General features: G+C 32.0%; 2 protein-coding genes and 1 pseudogene across 4 annotated transcripts; all 3 read left to right on the top strand.

Annotated features, from left to right (window-relative positions):
* Window positions 1-50: 50 nt before the first annotated feature.
* LOC126710441 (bifunctional protein FolD 2-like) lies at window positions 51-3,430 on the top strand (annotated as a pseudogene).
* LOC126710440 (bifunctional protein FolD 2-like) lies at window positions 51-19,348 on the top strand. Of its 3 annotated transcripts, none has more exons than XM_050410896.1 (6): window positions 51-155; window positions 15,970-16,193; window positions 16,961-17,144; window positions 17,700-17,857; window positions 18,021-18,233; window positions 18,895-19,348. In XM_050410896.1, exons 2-6 carry the CDS (start codon window positions 16,089-16,091, stop codon window positions 19,123-19,125), a joined length of 891 nt encoding a protein of 296 aa, XP_050266853.1. In that variant the 5' UTR covers window positions 51-155; window positions 15,970-16,088; the 3' UTR covers window positions 19,126-19,348. The 3 variants fall into 3 exon arrangements, with proteins under 3 accessions (XP_050266853.1, XP_050266855.1, XP_050266854.1); XM_050410898.1 differs by lacking the exon at window positions 51-155 and adding an exon at window positions 15,717-15,796 and having other exon boundaries at window positions 15,970-16,197; XM_050410897.1 differs by lacking the exon at window positions 51-155 and adding an exon at window positions 15,717-15,796.
* Window positions 11,284-13,631, top strand: LOC126710439 (desiccation-related protein PCC13-62-like). Its single transcript, XM_050410894.1, has 3 exons — window positions 11,284-11,683; window positions 12,003-12,228; window positions 13,112-13,631. The coding sequence occupies exons 1-3, from the start codon at window positions 11,376-11,378 to the stop codon at window positions 13,487-13,489; spliced, it is 912 nt and encodes a 303-aa protein (XP_050266851.1). The 5' UTR covers window positions 11,284-11,375; the 3' UTR covers window positions 13,490-13,631.
* Window positions 19,349-19,808: the final 460 nt, after the last annotated feature.

A 19,808-nucleotide genomic window follows, 5' to 3' on the forward strand; every position in this document is an offset into this window, starting at 1 on the left:
ATATATATATAAACCAAACAATTATATTATTTATTAAAACTCAAAAGTCCCCCATAAATAAAAAATCAGTGGCACAAAATTTTGTCCCCGTTTCCCTTTCTCTTCACTTTCTCCCCTCTCTTTTCTCTTCAGTCTTTCGCGGCTTCTGCGTCTTCGTGAGCCTCTCTCTCTCTCTCTGACTTAAAATTTAATTTTCAACAATTTTTTTTAAAGCTCTTTTTTCTTTTATGGGTTTGAAAAGCAAGATAGCTCATCACTCTGTTTTGCTTTAAGTGCAAGTACTTTTCTTTAATGGTGAACAGAATTTGTTGACTAAAGCCTCTGTTTGGTTCGTGAGAAAATTTGGCACAAGAAAGCTGAGTTGGTGGCTGAGTTCCCAACTCCAATTTAAAGTCCAAGCTATCTAATCAGTTGGACAAAGATGTCGGATCACAAGGCCAATATTATCGACGGCAAAGCCATCGCTCAAACCATCCGCAATGAAATCGCTTCTGAAGTCCCCTATCTCTCAAACAAACACGGCAAGGTATGTATCTAATTTTGAATACAAGCCCATATCCAATTCATATATATGTGTTCAACTGGGCTTTGAAATTTCTCATTTTTGTCTATCAAATTAGGATGTGTGAAATGCCTTATTTCCTTATGGGGGCTAGTTGGATTCGTGGGACAAGCAAACAGGTCCTAAAGGTTCTGATTTGCAAAACCCAGATTGACATTTCTTTTATAAATCATGTATTGAGAGAGTTGAGGGTGTTTGAGGAACCAGTTCAATCTGGTTCTAAACCAATCTTAAACTAGCTTTAATTTGCATGTTAATCTGCTTATGGAAACATGTGTACTTGGAAACAACGATGACAAATTAAGAACTGAGTTATATTTTTTATTTTACAAAATTTGACCCAAAAAAAAAAAAAAAAAAGATTAAACCTTTTGTACTATTCATGGTTGGCCCAGTTCTATGGTTTGTTAGATACTCCTTAATGTTGTACTAGGATGAGGTTCTGTTGTTGTGGTGTAGTGTTTAACGAGAAATTGTAAACTGGGATTTTTGTGCCCTTCTTACTTGGACCGGTTAGGTCCCGGGGCTGGCTGTAGTGATCGTGGGCAACAGGAAGGATTCTCAAAGCTATGTGAGTATGAAGAGAAAGGCATGTGCCGAAGTTGGGATCAAGTCTTTTGACATAGACCTTCCAGAGCAAGTTTCTGAAGCTGATTTGGTTGCTAAGGTTCATGAGTTAAATGCAAATCCTGATGTACATGGTTGGTCAGTTTTTTAATGTATGTATACATGATTTGATGTATGATGATGTTGTGCTTTATGAAATAGTTTCATTGATTTATGATTTGTTTTGTTCAAGTTAAAATTATGAATCATTGAATTAGAGTCTATTGTATTTGACTGAATTTTTTATTTATTTGGACACCCTTTGTGATGATAACATACTAATACACAAACCAAGCAGAGAAAACCCATGTGATCTTCTCTGCCATAGATTTTTTTTTTTTTTTTTAATTGCTTCCAAAAAAAAATTGCAGTAAATCATAAAAATAAGTTTCTGTATTTGAAACTAAAAATATTGTAAAAATGAAATTTATCTGTGTTTCAATATGGTATTGAAGCATACTAAAAATGATTGAGTTTTAAGTTATTAGTTGGTTAGTTCTTAGTTTCCTACAACCCAAGACTGCAATAGGTGTTTCAACCAAACAACTATAAAACCAATTATGGATTGAATATTATGTATGCGTGCCTCTTGATTTGTTAAATCTGCATGTTTATCCTAGAACCCTGGTTTGTTACATTGACAGGCATATTGGTTCAACTTCCATTGCCGAAGCATATAAATGAAGAGAGAGTTCTGACTGAAATCAGCATTGAGAAGGATGTGGATGGCTTTCATCCACTAAACATTGGCAAGCTTGCAATGAAAGGCTGAGAACCCTTGTTCCATCCTTGCACCCCCAAGGCAATGTACTGAATCTTGAAAATAATACATATGTATATTTCAAAACTTAACTTTTTTCAGTATCTTCTATGAAATAAGCAACTCTTGTTTTTCAGGAATTATTCATATGAATATTAACTGAGAAAATCCTCAATGTAGTAAGTTTGGCTTTAATTTTTATGCAGGGGTGTCTTGAACTTCTGTCACGAAGTGGTATAACTATAAAGGGGAAAAGGTAGTCGTGGTGGGTCGAAGTAACATTGTTGGATTGCCAGTTTCACTACTGCTTCTGAAAGCAGATGCTACAGTTACCATAGTCCATTCACATTCTCAAGATCCCGAAAGAATAATTCGTGATGCAGACATCATTATTGCAGCGGCAGGGCAGGCAATGATGGTAACTAGAGAAAGTTTATAGATCTGTTTTTCTTGATATATAATAAATTCATCCCATTTATGTGCTTGCATCATATATGACTCTTTTCTGGCTTCCTTTGAAATGAGATCAATATCATAAAATTGAATATCCAATTTTCCAAATTTAAGCTTGTTTATCTACTCTAACCATCATTTAATCTACTATTTTAAAGAAACATGAAGGGAATTTGAACTGGAGGTTCTATGGATAAGAGATTGTCAAAATGAATAAATCAGGATCAGCTTTTAGAAAAATGAAAATATAAATTACAAATTCTTTTTGTAGAATCAGCCTCTTCAAGAAAAATGGAGTTAAGACTCTACCAATCACCTCTTTGCTCTCCCAAGCCCTGCAAAAGTGGAAGCTTTATGCACTAGATACAATTTTTCCAAACAACCCCACCCCCCCCCCCCCCCCCCCCCCCAAAAAGACCCCCACCCCTCTTGTGGGGACATTGCTTTGTACATTAGTTGTAAGTTGTAACACTATGGCTTTGTCTCATCTATATCTTAAAGAATTAACAAAGATGCCATATGAGTACATCATAATGGCTTAAATCAATTTGCCTGTGGAACACAGTTTTTGATTTGTAGCAGTTCCTTGTATAGACTCTGACTGATTGTTTAATCAAACCTGGTGGGAGATGTTCTTTGATTTTATTTATTTACTTAATTTTCAGGTCAAAGGCAGTTGGATCAAACCAGGTGCTGCAGTTATTGATGTTGGCACAAATGCAATCGATGACCCAAGTAAGAAGTCAGGCTATAGGCTAGTTGGAGATGTTGATTTCCAGGAAGCATGTAAGGTAGCCGGATGGATAACTCCTGTTCCAGGTGGTGTGGGTCCAATGACTGTTGCAATGCTATTGAAGAATACTTTGGAAGGTGCTAAGCGTGTAATTGAACATTAAATTCATGTCTTTGTTCACTTTCATAATAAGATGTTTATGTCACAATCCATCATCGAATGTTGCTTCTTTGCTTGTATGAATTGTATATGATGACAATGTTTTGTAAGTGCCAATGAAGCAATGAGTACGGCTAAGAAGACAAATTTATTTTAATTTTGTTTTATTTGATCTTCAAAGCAAATGTATTTTTACTATTGGTTTATTGGAATTTAGTTTAATTTTTTGTTGAGTCCATAGTCTTTAGGACAAAACATGTGTCATGTAAATGTTTTGGTGTCTAGTTGATGTCCAAGACTTGTGCCCATAACTACTCAAGAAGAATTGGACTGGGATTCTCAACACATAGTCGATCATTCGAGAGCTCAACACATATTATCTCAACACATATATTGCTTAAGTCGATTGATTATCGTGACCCAATTCTAGGGTTTCATGACCCCAAAGCCAAGGTATAAAGAAAATTGACTTTAGGATGGCTGTGTTTTGTACACCTAGGATTAGGATGATTGAGTTCTCTCATAGCATCATTTTTTAATCTTCAATAAGTAGTTTTTTACATAAAATTTTACGTAACTTAAATAGATTGATAACAACCATCATTAACACTACTTTTGACATAGAATTTGCCAATCTAAATCTGAATAGTAATTTGTTTTCTATTATGCTCATGGGAGGGGAAAAAAATTACACTCAGTTAATGCTCTTTTTATCTTATTACTTACTGGTGGGCAATTCACATCAATACATCATGACTTGTGTCATGTCATGAATCGCATACAAGGATGCATGTATATGCATGAAAGTTTGATGGAGTCTAATATTGATTAGTGATGAATGAGTAATTATTAGATACTTCCGAAATATAGTTACATGATGCTCCATTCTTTCACATTCATGATAAATTCTGCTAATTAAATTTATGGTAGCGTTCACCATAAATGTAAAAAAATGAAACACCATGTCACTATACTCCGAGAGTACCTAATAATTTTCCGTGACAAAAATGTTGCAAATCTATCACTCCTAAACACATTTTTCCCATTAAGTTGGTCTTTTGGGTTTGAGAAATTTATAACTTCTATTAATATCCAACAACCTTGATGTGAACTTCCATCGACCATGAAGTGAACTTAAGAATTTGTTCTATTAATTTCATGCTACACCTATGTAGGCTCTCTCTCTCTCTCTCAACTTTATGCATATATAAAAGCTGGTGGCAATTGCTAATGCATGTACTCAAAATCAGCTATTTTGCTAAAGTGCAAATACATGACTTATCCATCTTTCTTCTATGTCTTTCTCCTTTTTCTTACTTTTGAACTCAGACTACTCATGGGTGAGCCTGACTGTGAATCAATTCAAGCTTATGAGGCTGATCGGATTCAATTTTCACTAAACCTAGAACTGTTGAAAGCTGAGTTTTTCTTGAATGGTGCAGTTGGTCAAGGGCTCAACACCATTGATCCATCTTTAGCCCAACGTGGTCCACCTCGCATTGGCATTAAGAAGGCCAATCTTGACCCTGTTATTGATCATATAATTAAGGAATTCAGTTTCCAAGTATTCGATAATATCAGGTCCTAAAAAAGATACTAGAGTTGAAAAAAGAAATAGAATTTGAATCCCATCATAGATCGTCTTTTACAAAAACTATGACAGATAATTGGTATATAAATAATAATTCAAAAGACGTTGTAGATAAGAATTTATAGATGTTAAAAGCAACTGACAAAAGAGTTGACGAAGAAACTGACCCAATTAAAGAAAGAGTAACACGTATAGAAGATAAGATAAAAGATCTCATAAAAGAAAGAAGTACTATAGAAAATGACAGACTAAAAGAAATGGTGGAAAAGCAAAACAATAAAGAAGTTTTTAGTTCAGTACAAATTATATGTAAAAATCTAAACATAGAAAGACAAAAGAGCCTAATAGAGACAAGTAAGAAAGAATCTCTACATGGGAAGTTAATAGATAATAATAGTTTAACAAGTTCAAAAGTAACTGACAGAGATATAACTATAACTTATAAAGATAAAGAAAAAGGAATAATAAGGAAAGGTAGACATAGTAAAAGGAATAATAAGAAAATCAACAAACCAATTCAAAAGATGGAACTCTACGTAAAGGATGGGATATAGGAAATGACATAGTAAAACAAAGAAACATGACAAAGAAAGAGAAAAAAAGATGATAGTCTAGAAAAGACAAATAATAGTCTTAGAAATAATGATGATAGCTCAAAAGAAAGACAATATAATGAAATAATACGTAGGAAGTTAGATACAAAAGAGATAGAAAGAGATAGTCCCAGAATTAACTAAAAAAATTAGAATTTTAAATACACCAACACTACAAAAAAAATGCCTATTAGAGACCAAGAATTTTTTATGGACCCAAAAAGCCCTCTCAAAAAATCTTATTTGTGATGGCAAAATAAAGCCCTCGCAAATACTTGGTAAAATGTGAAATATTTGTGACCAACAAAAAAAGCTGTCGCAATTATGTGTTATAACCGTCACAAATACTAATATTTTGGAGGGAAATTTTCCCTCCATATTATTTGCGAGGGACAATTAAAAATCTACCGCAAAAAGTGTATTATTTGTGACGGTTAAAAGAAACCGTCACTAATACTAAATTATTTGCGAGGGCTAGGATTGACCTTCACAAATAATCATTAAAATGTCAAAATTTTTGGAGGGAGATGTTCCCGCCAAATTATTTCCAAGGGACAATAAAAATCCCTTGCAAAAAGTTTATTTTTTATGTGGGTTAAAAATATGCCCTTACTAATACTAAATTATTTGCGAAGGCCACGATTGACTTTCGCAAAAAATCATTAAAATATTTATTTTTTTTGGAGATAAAAGTTATTCTAAAATTCAAAGAAAAATAAAAAGAAAAGCATAAACATATAGCACTTTGTATTCTTTAGATGAACCTTTTGTTTACAGTCTAAAAAAAAATCTTTTATATACATCCTATATAAGGAAGGTCTGTCCTTATTTTTTAAACAATTGTACCCATAAAAAAAATGATAGCACTTTCAACTTCAAAATGGTAGCCTAAAATTCAAGAATTTTAGCCTTTTGTACTCTCTCTCTCTCTCTCAAAAGTGAATAAAAGTGACTTACCATTAAAATAATGCATAAAAGATGAGTTCATAGATCAAATGGTAAATTACATCCGATTGGCATGAAAATTAGCATGTATGTTAAGAACATATAGAGCATGTAATCTAACGGTTGAATTTCAAAATATGAATTCAATAATAAGTTATTGGGTAGTGTAACATTTTTTAGAATTACGTCAGATGTAACTTGAACCTAAACCTATATTTCTCAATTCGATGTGAATTTTGAAAAATCTACCGTTAGATTACATTATCTTCGTATATTTTTCATGCTTACAAAATTTCAAGATGATCAAAGATCAATAGTCATGTCATCAATCAATTATCTATATACAAGTTTTAGTAGTTTAAAATAATACATAAAGATCAGTCTATAGATTAAATGGTAAATTATATCCAATTGACATGAAAATTGACATGCATGTTAAGAACATATAGAGCATGTAATCCAACGGTTGGATTTTCAAAATATAAATTCAATAATAAACTATTGGGTAGTGTAACATTTTTTAGAATTATGTCAAGTGTAACTTGAACTCAAACCTATATTCTTAATTCGATGTGAATTTTGACAAATCTACTGTTAGATTACATTATCTTCATATATTTTTCATGCTTACAAAATTTCAAAACTGATCAAAGATTAATAGTCATGTCAATAATCAATTGTCTAGATTCAAGTTTTAGTAGTTTAAAATAATGCATAAAATATGAGTTCTATATCAAATGGTAAATTACATCTGATTGGAATGAATATTGACATGCATGTTAAGAACATATAAAACATGTAAACGAATGGTTGGATTTTCAAAATATGAATTCAATAATAAGTTATTGGGTAATGTAACAATTTTTAGAGTTACAACATGTGTAACTCGAACCCAGCTCTGTATTTCTTAATTCGATGTGAATTTTGACAAATCTACCATTAGATTACATTATCTTCATATATTTTTCATGCTTATAAAATTTCAAGGTGATCAAATATTAATTGTCATGTTATCAATCAATTTTTTAAATTTAAGTATTTGTAATTTAAAATAATGCATAAAAGATAAGTTTATAAATCAAATGGTACATTCGATTAGCATGAAAATTGGCATACATGTTAGGAACATATAGAGCGTGTAACCCAATGGTTGGATTTTCAAAATATGAATTCAATAATAAGTTATTGGATGGTGTAACATTTTTTAGAATTACGTTAGGTGTAATTTGAACCAAAACTTATATTTTTTAATTCGATGTGAATTTTGAAAAATCTATCGTTAGATTACATTATCTTAGTACATTTTACATGCTTACAAAATTTCAAGATGATCAAAGATTAATAGTCATGTCATCAATTAATTTTCTAGATTCAAGTTTTAGTAATTTAAAATAATGCATAAAGTATGAGTTTATAGATCAAATGGAAAATTACATCCGATTGGCATGAAAATTGGCATGCACGTTAGGACCATAAAGAACATGTAATCCAATGGTTGGATTTTCAAAATATGAATTCAATAATAAGTTATTGAATGATGTAACATTTTTTAGAATTACATCAGGTGTAATTTGAACTCAACCCTATATTTCTTAATTTGATGTAAATTTTGACAAATTTACAGTTAGATTACATTATCTTCTTATATTTTTCATGCTTACAAAATTTCATGGTGATCAAATATCAATAGTGATGTTATCAATCTATTGTCTAGATTCAAGTTTTAATAGTTCAAAATAATGCATAAAGATGAGTTTATAGATCAAATGTTAAATTACATCCGATTGGCATGAAAATTGACATGCATGTTAAGAACTTATAAAACATGTAATCCAATGGTTGGATTTTCAAAATATGAATTCAATAATAAGTTATTGGGTGGTGTAGCATTTTTTTAGAATTATGTCAAGTGTAACTTGAACTCAAACTTATATTTTTTAATTCGATGTGAATTTTGACAAATCTACCGTTAGATTACATTATCTTCGTATATTTTTCTTGCTTATAAAATTTCAAAGGTGATCAAAGATTAATAGTCATGTCAATAATCAATTGTCTAGATTCAAGTTTTAGCAGTTTAAAATAATATATAAAAGATGAGTTTATAGATTAAATGGTAAATTACATCCGATTGGAATGAAAATTGGCATGCATGTTAAGAACATATAGAACATGTAATCGAATAGTTGGATTTTCAAAATATGAATTCAATAATAAGTTATTGGGTAATGTAACAATTTTTAGAGTTACAACACATGTAACTTGAACCCAGCTCTGTATTTCTTAATTCAATGTGAATTTTGACAAATCTACCATTAGATTACATTATCTTCATATATTTTTCATACTTATAAAATTTCAAGGTGATCAAATATTAATTGTCATGTCATCAATCAATTGTTTAAATTTAAGTATTTGTAATTTAAAATAATGCATAAAAGATAAGTTTATAAATCAAATGGTAAATTACATTCGATTGACATGAAAATTGGCCTGCATATTAGGAACATATAGAGCATGTAATCCAGCGGTTAGATTTTCAAAATATGAATTCAATAATAAATTATTGGATGGTATAACATTTTTTAGAATTACGTTAGGTATAACTTGAACCCAAACTTATATTTCTTAATTCGATGTGAATTTTGAAAAATCTATCGTTAGATTACATTATCTTAGTATATTTTTCATGTTTACAAAATTTTAAGGTGATCAAAGATCAATAGTGATGTCATCAATCTATTGTCTAGATTCAAGTTTTAGTAGTTTAAAATAATGCATAAAAGATGAGTTCATAGATCAAATGGTAAATTACATCCGATTGGTATAAAAATTGGCATGCATGTTAAGAACTTATAGAACATGTAATCCAACGGTTGGATTTTCAAAATATGAATTCAATAATAAGTTATTGGGTGGTGTAACATTTTTTAGAATTACGTCAGGTGTAACTTAAATCCAAACCTATATTTCTTAATTTGATGTGAATTTTGACAAATTTACCGTTAGATTATATTATCTTCATATATTTTTCATGCTTACAAAATTTTCAGGTGATCAAAGATTTATAACCATGTCATCAATCAATTGTCTAGATTTCAATTTTAGTAGTTTAAAATAATGCATAAAAAATGAGTTCATAAATCAAATGGTAAATTATATCTGATTGGCATGCATGTTAAGAACATATAGAATATATAATCCAATAGTAGGATTTTCAAAATATAAATTCAATAATAAATTATTGGGTGATCAGTGATGTAACATTTTTTAGAGTTGCAAAACGTGTAACTTGACATGTTTATTTTATTAATTAATCTATGTGTTGCATAGACATGTTTCATAAAACGTCGCTAGATGCTTCCCTCCAAATTTTTTATTGCCGCACAAAATTTCGCTCTATTCTTCATTTCCCACCTTTTTTTTCCCGCCAAAGCTTTTTTCTCTAATTTTTTGGGTAAATTGCAAATTACACCCCTGAAGTTTGGGGTTGACTTGATTTTACACCCCAAAGTTTCAAAAACTTGATTTTACACCCTGAAGTTTGGTTCCATTAGTAATTCACCTCCCACGGTTAAGTTTTGCTGTTAAGTGACACATCATCGTGCTGATGTGTTCTATTTTTGCCAAATAAGCATCAAAACTACGTGTTTCAGCTATGATCAAGAGAAGAGCTGGCAGTGGCACAAATCAAAACTATACGTCGTTTTAGCCTAAAGTTAAAACAGAACCACAAACCCAGCTCTTCTGCTCTGCAACTTCTATCGTGAGTCAGTCCGTCGAAGGCTTCTCTTTAGCTCAGTAAGCCCACACGGCCAGGCCTCCCCTAACCACGAACCCAGCTCCTCCACTGGTGAGCCCATCAACCCAACCAGATGAGGTCGAATGCGGTTGCCACGGCTCCAGCCACAGTGACGGCCAAAGCAATGGTTATTAGTTATCTTCGACTGGAAGGATTTTTATTTTTATTTTCGAAGCCATATTTGTGAATTGATTGTTAAATTAGTTGCATTATATCATTTTATTATTTATGTATGTTGATTGGATGAATTCTATCGAATTTCCACCATAAACACATAATTTCAATAGAGAAGCAAGTTGCACAGTGAATTTAAATCATACACATATAGACAGTTCCAGCAACAAATCAATCACCCAAACCAAAACTTCTGCGGGGCTGGCTCCAAAGCTTAAAGTCAAGAACTAAAGACAGAATTACATCATTGGCTAAGTGTGTAGACAAAAAATACATCATAATGGCTCAAATCATTTGCCTGTGGATAAAACAAAGTTTTTGATTTGTAACAGTTCCTTGTATAGATTCTGCTTGCTTGTTGGCCCTGCTGCGAGAAATGTTTTAATTTTAGTTATAAAATTATTCAACTAATTTTTAGGTCAAAGGCAGTTGGATCAAATTATCAAAACCTAGTGGTGCAATTATTGATGATTGATGTTGGCACAAATGGTATCAATGAGCTAAGTAGCTGGATGGATATATAGCTCCTGTTGTGGGTGGTGTGGACTCAATGACTGTTGCTATATATGCTACTGAGGAAAGGAATACTTTGGATGGTGCAAATTGAGCATTAAATCCGTGTCTTTATTCACTTGTATAATAAGATGCGTGCCGTTTTGAAATGCATTTTATTCAATGAATATTTTTCGTTCCTGCTACAATCATTCATTGTATTTGCTTTTACTTGTATGCATTATATGCTTTTAAAAAGACAATTGCTTCTAAATTAATCAAATCACCAGGAAGGATATGGGCCAATTAATATTGATTGAGAAGGCTGAGCCTTATCGTGAGGTACATTTCATAGACACGTATAGTAACTTCTACATATTTAGCAATGACGTTGGCGAAATATTATACACTCATCAGATCTCTTTACATGACCCAGCATCTGTCTATATAAGCAGCTGGTAGTAATATATTGCTTCACTCATGCAAGGATAGAGATCACGTAAAAATGGCTAGTGCTTTCTTTTTCATTGCCTTTGTCTTTCTTATTACTTTGAAACTCAGCCCTGTCAATGGTGCTCCCAATTGTGGACCAATTGTAGCCGATGATACTGATCGGATTCAGTTTGCTCTTAACCTTGAATTCCTTGAAGCAGAGTTTTTCTTAAATGGTGCACTTGGTCATGGACTTGACAGCATAGAGCCATCTTATGCTCAGGGCGGTCCACCTCCAATTGGTGCTACCAAGGCCAATCTTGACCCTCTAGTTCGTCAGATCTTTGAGGAATTTGGTTATCAAGAAGTTGGTCATCTCAGGTCCTAAAAGAAATATTATAATTCAATTACACTTATACTTCCAAGTTTTCAATTATTATGTTTTGTATGTGTATATTATGCTATGTATAAGCATTGCATTTTTTTAGTTCATTGCTTTAGTCCAACTTAATTTTCTGAAAAATAAAAATTTTCCTACAATAAAAGGCTATCCCCACCTGTAATTGTGGAGTATTTTTGTTCACTAATATGATTGTCATTCTTCTTGTTGTTATTTGATTTGGTGACTATTATTAGTAGAGTGTATATGCACGGAAGATTATTAATGTTTAATAAATGGTCTTTAACAATGATTTTTCAGGGCTATTATTACAAGAGTAGGTGGAATTCCCAGGCCGCTGTTGGATCTCAGCCCTCAGAATTTTGCTAAAATATTTGATGAAGCAGCTGGTTTCAAATTGAGCCCTCCATTTGACCCTTACTTGAACACAGTGAACTATCTCTTAGCAACCTATGTTATCCCTTATGTAGGACTAGTGGGTTATGTTGGCACCATTCCAAACCTTTCCAAAAAAAGTTCTCTAAGTGTAAGAATCTCATCACTCCCTCCATGGATCCATTTTCTTCAAATATATATATATATATATATCAACTATAGGTATTTAAAATATTGTTAGAATATTTACATTATTAGGATATTCTCATAAATAAGTAGATCATGATTTAGTAGAATCAAGGTCAACTCAATACAATTTGATTCATAATGCGATAATTTTAAATTGAATTTATTCAATAATTAAATATCAATTAATAATATTTATTTAACTTTCTATGTTTTAATTTTTTTTTTCTTTTAAATCTTCTTACTTTTTGAGATGTAAAATTATTAATTAAGTTTCTATATTCAAGTTTTATTAGCATCCCTTTTACAATTCATAATAGTTAATTCACTTCATCAATACACTCGTATCAATTTTCTTTTGGTGAAACAAATTGGAAGTTGCAGTTGAGTAGGATTTCTATTTGCCCAATATTTTGAGAGCCTTTTTAGAGGTAAGAAAAAGAATACAAGACCCACATTTTTTTTAATTTAATTATCATCCTAATTCCTACAGCTTACTTTTTGTACAATTGTGAAACCTTCTTTTTCCAATATCAGACCATCGGAACCTTTTATAATTCTTTGAGGAATAGTGAGCCTTAGGTGTAGCCCTAAAGCTGGCACTAAGTAGAACACTATGAACAACTGTAGTTTTATATTTTTCATGGATTATTGTGGTGCTAAACTTGGGCATGTATTGAATTTTTCATAATACACAATTCATAACAATAAATATGTAGCTATTTGGGATTTTCCATCATGGATCAAGGTTGTCAAACTGAATCATATTAATTTTAGTTTAATTTATTGATTCCACACTTTCTTTCTTTAATTATGTATTTTATTTTCTTCTATATTATTATTTTTAGTTGGTTGCATCGCTTTTAGGCGTGGAGGCTGGACAAGATGCAGTGATACGAACATTACTCTATGAGAGAGCCGAAGAAAAGGTGTTGCCATATGACATAACTGTGGCACAGTTCACAGACTATATCTCTCGTCTTAGGAACAATTTGGCCATGTGTGGTATCAAAGATGAAGGCATTATAGTACCTCCATACCTTGGTGCAGAGAATCGTACGGACAGCAACATACTCTCAGCTAATACAGATTCTGTTTCATATGCTAGGACACCACCTGAGATCTTAAGGATAGTGTATGGAACTGGAAATGAACACGTACCAGGTGGGTTTTATCCTCATGGTGGAGGTGGTAACATTGCAAGGAGCTTTCTCAAGAAAGCTTGATTATTTGGAGACTTTATTTGTATTAATATATATTTTGGTGCATTGAAGTCAAACATGGTTGTTAAATTGTTACGTCTATTTATGGAGTGGATAATGACTGTTTTTTAAAATAATTCAAAGATGAATGTCAAAATTAGGTGTACATGTATTTGAATTTCAACTGTATTAAATTTCTATCAAAATCCTATAAATGAATCGTACATTCTATCAAAATCCTATAAATGAAACGTCAAAACATGTACGTACATGGGAATATGTGCCAATATGCCATGTCGAAGTTGCCTCATTGCTTGTTACCTGTCTGCTCCTTTTGATCCTAAAAACCTGTATATATTAGAGCATCTCAAAGAGAAGAGATAAACACAAAATTCTTTCTATTGTAGAGAGTAAACCTATAAAATAGGTTTTCAATGGGCTCTCTATATCCGGAATTTTTTTTGGCTCATGAATAGTAGCTCATCAAGTCTAATGGGCTACTATTCATTTTTCAAATGTTTTTTTTTTTCTATTATAATAATCAGGTATTGAATAAAAAAATGTTGGAAGATGTGTAGTTGTTAAAAAAAGAATAAATAATGCATGAAGAAATAATATTTAAATAAGATAGAGATTGGGATAGAGAATCTGTTAGAAAACGTATTTGAAAAAATGAGTAGCTAAAAGGTAAAAGTCACTGTTCATTCTCCAAACAGTACAAAAAATTGTCTAATCTGTTGGAGATGCTCTTACTAGGATAATTACTGCTGCACATGGAATGAGAGAGAGAGAGAGAGAATAGTTTTACACTTAAAGCGTTCATTTTAATGTTAAGTAACTTTTCCATATAAAACTATAAGAAAAGGTCCCAAAAAAAAAATTCTAACAAAAGGTTCTTTTTCTTCTCAAAACGCAATTAAGTTATGTGCCTAATTTTTCCTAAAAAAAAAAAAAAGTTATGTGCCTTATATCTCCTCCAAAAAAAAAAAAAAAAAAAAAATTTATGTGCCTAATAATAACATGTTCACAATTTCAATCAAAATTGAGAAAAAGGCTAGTGGAAGCTTTTTATTGAACCAAATTCTAAAATTAAGATTATAATTATTAAAAACAAATATTCAAGAACAAAATAATAATACACTCATGTTTATAATTGGAATTTCTTCACTCCCTCTTGTTGTAATTGTTCCATAGTAAAGAAAGTGCTCCATATATTGCCTAATCTCATTGATGCTCTCTAAACATAACTTTTCTGGGTTATTTTTAGCGCAACAGGTGGAATTCCAAGTCCTCAGTTGGATCTCAACGCTCAGAATTTCGCAAATTTTATCGACCAAGCTCTTAATTTTACTTCACTTTTGAGATGCATAATTCATTATGAAATTTTTGTATTCAAGTTTTGTTAGCATCTCATTTTCAATTGAGAATATGAATAATTACTTAATCTTTCATGCAACATAATCAATCTTAAGTCGGATCGAATTTTGGAGGGGGAGACTAAGCACTCAACCCGTTGTTGCTAGGTTTTAGAAGGGAATACCTATTGGCAACCATTGTAGGCATAGGATTAGTTGTGGGTTGGCTTGAGTTTGGTCAGTTGGGCAGGTCCTTAGACAACCCTAGTTAGGCTGGAGAGATTTAAACCCAACATGTTTTCATTATAAACATCTAGAGATACCAACCATTTGAATCACAAAACTCTTAGTAAGAAATTTTGACATTTGATATAATAATTGATGAGATAAAAAAGTTAAAAAGATAATAAAAAATGTTTATCCAATCAAGTTTTCATCTCACATTGTGGTAATTGCATAGTGCAATACCCCCACCAAATCCAAGTCACTACTTGACAAGAGATTTACCACAAATGGTAAAATTTAGGTACAGTACTTTAGGTCTTGTTCATCAGGTTCTCCTCTTAAAATTTAGTTATATGACTAATTAATTAAAAATTAAACTTTCATTCAATGAGAAAAAAATCCATGTAACAGAATATTAATAAGTAAACCTAAGGGACAACACCTAAGTATTGTACATAAGTAACATAACTCTTACCCTACTGCAAAAATTGAAGTGTCAATGATGAATGGTGAATTCCGATTATATGAAAAATTGAAAAATTTTATTTCTAAAAATTTTATAATTAATTTAGAAATAAAATTTATTAATTTACTAAATATGTTTTAAACAATTATATATATATATATATATAAACCAAACAATTATATTATTTATTAAAACTCAAAAGTCCCCCATAAATAAAAAATCAGTGGCACAAAATTTTGTCCCTGTTTCCCTTTCTCTTCTGTCTTTCGCGGCTTCTGCGTCTTCGTGAGCCTCTCTCTCTCTCTGACTTCAAATTTAATTTTCAACAATTTTTTTTAAAGCTCTTTTTTTTTTATAAAAAAAAAAAAAAAAAAAAAAAATTTATGGGTTTGAAAAGCAAGATAGCTCATCACTCTGTTTTGCTTTAAGTGCAAGTACTTTTCTTTAATGGTGAACAGAATTTGTTGACTAAAGCCTCTGTTTGGTTCGTGAGAAAATTTGGCACAAGAAAGCTGAGTTGGTGGCTGAGTTCCCAACTCCAATTTAAAGTCCAAGCTATCTAATCAGTTGGACAAAGATGTCGGATCACAAGGCCAATATTATCGACGGCAAAGCCATCGCTCAAACCATCCGCAATGAAATCGCCTCTGAAGTCCACTATCTCTCAAACAAACACGGCAAGGTATGTGTTCAACTCGGCTTTGAAATTTCTCATTCTTGTTATCAAATTAGGATGTGTGAAATGCCTTATTTCCTAGTGGGGGCTTAGTTGGATTCGTGGGACAAGCAAACAGGTCCTAAAGGTTCTGATTTGCAAAACCCGGATTTAAAAAAAAAAAAAAAAAAACTATAAATCCGAAACAATATTATTAGTTGGGCAACTTTCCAAACTATTTGCATTCCTAGCAATTCGAGTCTGTTAGACTCGATTTTGCCATTTGAAAGTACACTTGGTTTCCAACAGACTCGAATTGCTAGGAATTGCTAGAAACAAAAATAGTTTGAAACGTTGCCTTACTAATAAAATAGCCTTACTAATAAAATAGTTTGCAGGATTTAGTTATTTTTTAAAAAAATCCGCAAAACCCAGATTGGCATTTCTTTTATAAATCATGTATTGAGAGAGTTGAGGGTGTTTGAGGAACCAGTTCAATCTGGTTCTAAACCTATCTTAAACTAGCTTTAATTTGCATGTTAATCTGCTTATGGAAATATGTGTAGTTGGAAACAAAGATGACAAATTAAGAACTGGGTTATATTTTTTATTTTACAAAATTTGACCCAAAAAAAAAGATTAAACCTTTTGTACTATTAATTGTTGCCCCAGTTTTATGGTTTGTTAGATACTCCTTAATGTTGTACTAGGATGAGGTTCTGTTGTTGTGGTGTAGTGTTTAACGAGAAATTGTAAACTGGGATTTTTGTGCCCTTCTTACTTGAACCGGTTAGGTCCCGGGGCTGGCTGTAGTGATCGTGGGCAACAGGAAGGATTCTCAAAGCTATGTGAGTATGAAGAGAAAGGCATGTGCCGAAGTTGGGTTTAAGTCATTTGACATAGACCTTCCAGAGCAAGTTTCTGCAGCTGATTTGGTCGCTAAGGTTCATGAGTTAAATGCAAATCCTGATGTACATGGTTGGTCAGTTTTTTAATGTATATATACATGATTTGATGTATGCTGATGTTGTGCTTTATGAAATAGTTTCATTGATTTATGATTTGTTTTGTTCAAGTTAAAATTATGAATCGTTGAATTAGAGTCTATTGTATTTGGCTGAATTTTTTTTTTTTTTATTTGGACACCTTTTGTGATGATAACATACTAATACACAAACCAAGGAGAGAAAACCCATGTGATCTTCTCTGCCATAGTTTTTTTTTTTTTTTTTTTAATTGCTTCCAAAAAAAAATTGCAGTAAATCATAAAAATAAGTTTCTGTATTTGAAACTAAAAATATTGTAAAAATGAAATTTATCTATGTGTTTCAATAAGGTATTGAATTATACTAAAATGATTGAGTTTTAAGTTATTAGTTGGTAAGTTCTTAGTTTCCTACAACCCAAGACTGCAATAGGTGTTTAAACCAAACAACTATAAAACCAATTACTGATTGAATATTACGTATGTGTGCCTCTTGATTTGTTAAATCTGCATGTTTATCCTAGAACCCTGGTTTGTTAAATTGACAGGCATATTGGTTCAACTTCCATTGCCGAAGCATATAAATGAAGAGAGAGTTCTGACTGAAATCAGCATTGAGAAGGATGTAGATGGCTTTCATCCACTAAACATTGGCAAGCTTGCAATGAAAGGCAGAGAACCCTTGTTCCATCCTTGCACCCCCAAGGCAATGTACTGAATCTTGAAAATAATACATATGTATATTTCAAACTTAACTTTTTTCACTATCTTCCATGAAATAAGCAACTCTTGTTTTTCAGGAACTATTCATATGAATATTAATTGAGAAAATCCTCAATATAGTAAGTATTGGCTTTAATTTTATGCAGGGGTGTCTTGAACTTCTGTCACGAAGTGGTATAACTATAAAGGGGAAAAAGGTAGTCGTGGTGGGTCGAAGTAACATTGTTGGACTGCCAGTTTCACTGCTGCTTCTGAAAGCAGATGCTACAGTTACCATAGTCCATTCACATTCTCAAGATCCTGAAAGAATAATTCGTGAAGCAGACATCATTATTGCAGCAGCAGGGAAGGCAATGATGGTAACTAGAGAAAGTTTATAGATCTGTTTTTCTTGGTATATAATAAATTCATCCCATTTATTTGCTTGCATCATATATGACTCTTTTCTGGCTTCCTTTGAAATGAGATCAGTATCATAAAATTGAATATCCAATTTTCCAAATTTAAGCTTGTTCATGTACTCTAACCATCATTTAATCTACTATTTTAAAGAAACATGAAGGGAATTTGAACTGGAGGTTGTATGGATAAGAGATTGTCAAAATGAATAAATCAGGACCAGCTTTTAGAAAAATGAAACTATAAATTACAAATCCTTCTTGTAGAATCAGCCTCTTCTAGAAAATATGGAGTTAAGACTCTACCAATCACCTCTCTGCTCTCCCAAGCCCCGCAAAAGTGGAAGCTTTATGCACTAGATACAATTTTTCCAACCCCCCTCCTGTGGGGACATTGCTTTGTACATTAGTTGTAACACCATGGCTTTGTCTCATCTATATCTTAAAGAATTAACAAAGATGCCATATGAGTACATCATAATGGCTTAAATCAATTTGCCTGTGGAACACAGTTTTTTATTTGTAGCAGTTCCTTGTATAGACTCTGACTGATTGTTTAATCAAACCTTCTTCAATGTTCTTTGATTTTATTTTTTTATGAATTTATTTACTTAATTTTCAGGTCAAAGGCAGTTGGATCAAACCGGGTGCTGCAGTTATTGATGTTGGCACAAATGCAATCGATGACCCGAGTAAGAAGTCAGGGTATAGGCTAGTTGGAGATGTTGATTTCCAGGAAGCATGTAAGGTAGCCGGATGGATAACTCCTGTTCCAGGTGGTGTGGGTCCAATGACTGTTGCAATGCTATTGAAGAATACTTTGGAAGGTGCTAAGCGTGTAATTGAACCTTAAATCCATGTCTTTGCTCACTTTCATAATAAGATGTCTATGTCACAATCCATCATCGAATTTTGCTTCTTTGCTTGTATGAATTGTATATGATGACAATGTTTTGTAAGTGCCAATGAAGCAATGAGTACGGCTAAGATGACAAATTTATTTTAATTTTGTTTTATTTGATCTTCAAAGCAAATGTATTTTTACTATTGGTTTATTGGAATTTAGTTTAATTTTTTGTTGAGTCCATAGTCTTAGGACAAAACATGTGTCATGTAAGTGTTTTGGTGTCTAGTTGATGTCCAAGACTTGTGCCCATAACTACTCAAGAAGAATTGGACTGGGATTCTCAACACATAGTCGATCATTCGAGAGCTCAACAAATATTATCTCAACACATATATTGCTTAAGTCGATTGATTGAGAATCGTGACCCAATCAGCCGTCCAATCTTCTAGGGTTTCATGAGCCCAAAGCCAAGGTATAAAATAAACATATTGGGTGTGAAAATTGACTTTAGGATGGCTGTGTTTTGTACACCTAGGATTAGGATAATTGAGTTCTCTCATAGCATCGTTTTTTAAACTTCAATAAGTAGTTTTTTACATAAAATTTTACGTAACTTAAATAGATTGATAACAACCCTCATTAACACTAGTTTTGACATATAATTTGCCAATCTAAATCTGAATAGTAAT

Source organism: Quercus robur, chromosome 12, assembly GCF_932294415.1.
Source record: "Quercus robur chromosome 12, dhQueRobu3.1, whole genome shotgun sequence".
NCBI classification, from domain to species: domain Eukaryota; kingdom Viridiplantae; phylum Streptophyta; class Magnoliopsida; order Fagales; family Fagaceae; genus Quercus; species Quercus robur.

What these genes read in the sequence shown, in the direction of transcription:
- LOC126710440 (XM_050410896.1), top strand. Translation starts at nt 16,089, where the DNA reads ATGTCGGATCACAAGGCCAATATTATCGACGGCAAAGCCATCGCTCAA. An exon ending in TCTCAAACAAACACGGCAAG is followed by an intron (nt 16,194 to 16,960) that starts GTATGTGTTCAA and finishes TGAACCGGTTAG; the next exon opens with GTCCCGGGGCTGGCTGTAGT. An exon ending in CAGCAGGGAAGGCAATGATG is followed by an intron (nt 18,234 to 18,894) that starts GTAACTAGAGAA and finishes CTTAATTTTCAG; the next exon opens with GTCAAAGGCAGTTGGATCAA.
- LOC126710439 (XM_050410894.1), top strand. Translation starts at nt 11,376, where the DNA reads ATGGCTAGTGCTTTCTTTTTCATTGCCTTTGTCTTTCTTATTACTTTG. An exon ending in CAAGAAGTTGGTCATCTCAG is followed by an intron (nt 11,684 to 12,002) that starts GTCCTAAAAGAA and finishes ATGATTTTTCAG; the next exon opens with GGCTATTATTACAAGAGTAG. An exon ending in CCAAAAAAAGTTCTCTAAGT is followed by an intron (nt 12,229 to 13,111) that starts GTAAGAATCTCA and finishes TATTATTTTTAG; the next exon opens with TTGGTTGCATCGCTTTTAGG.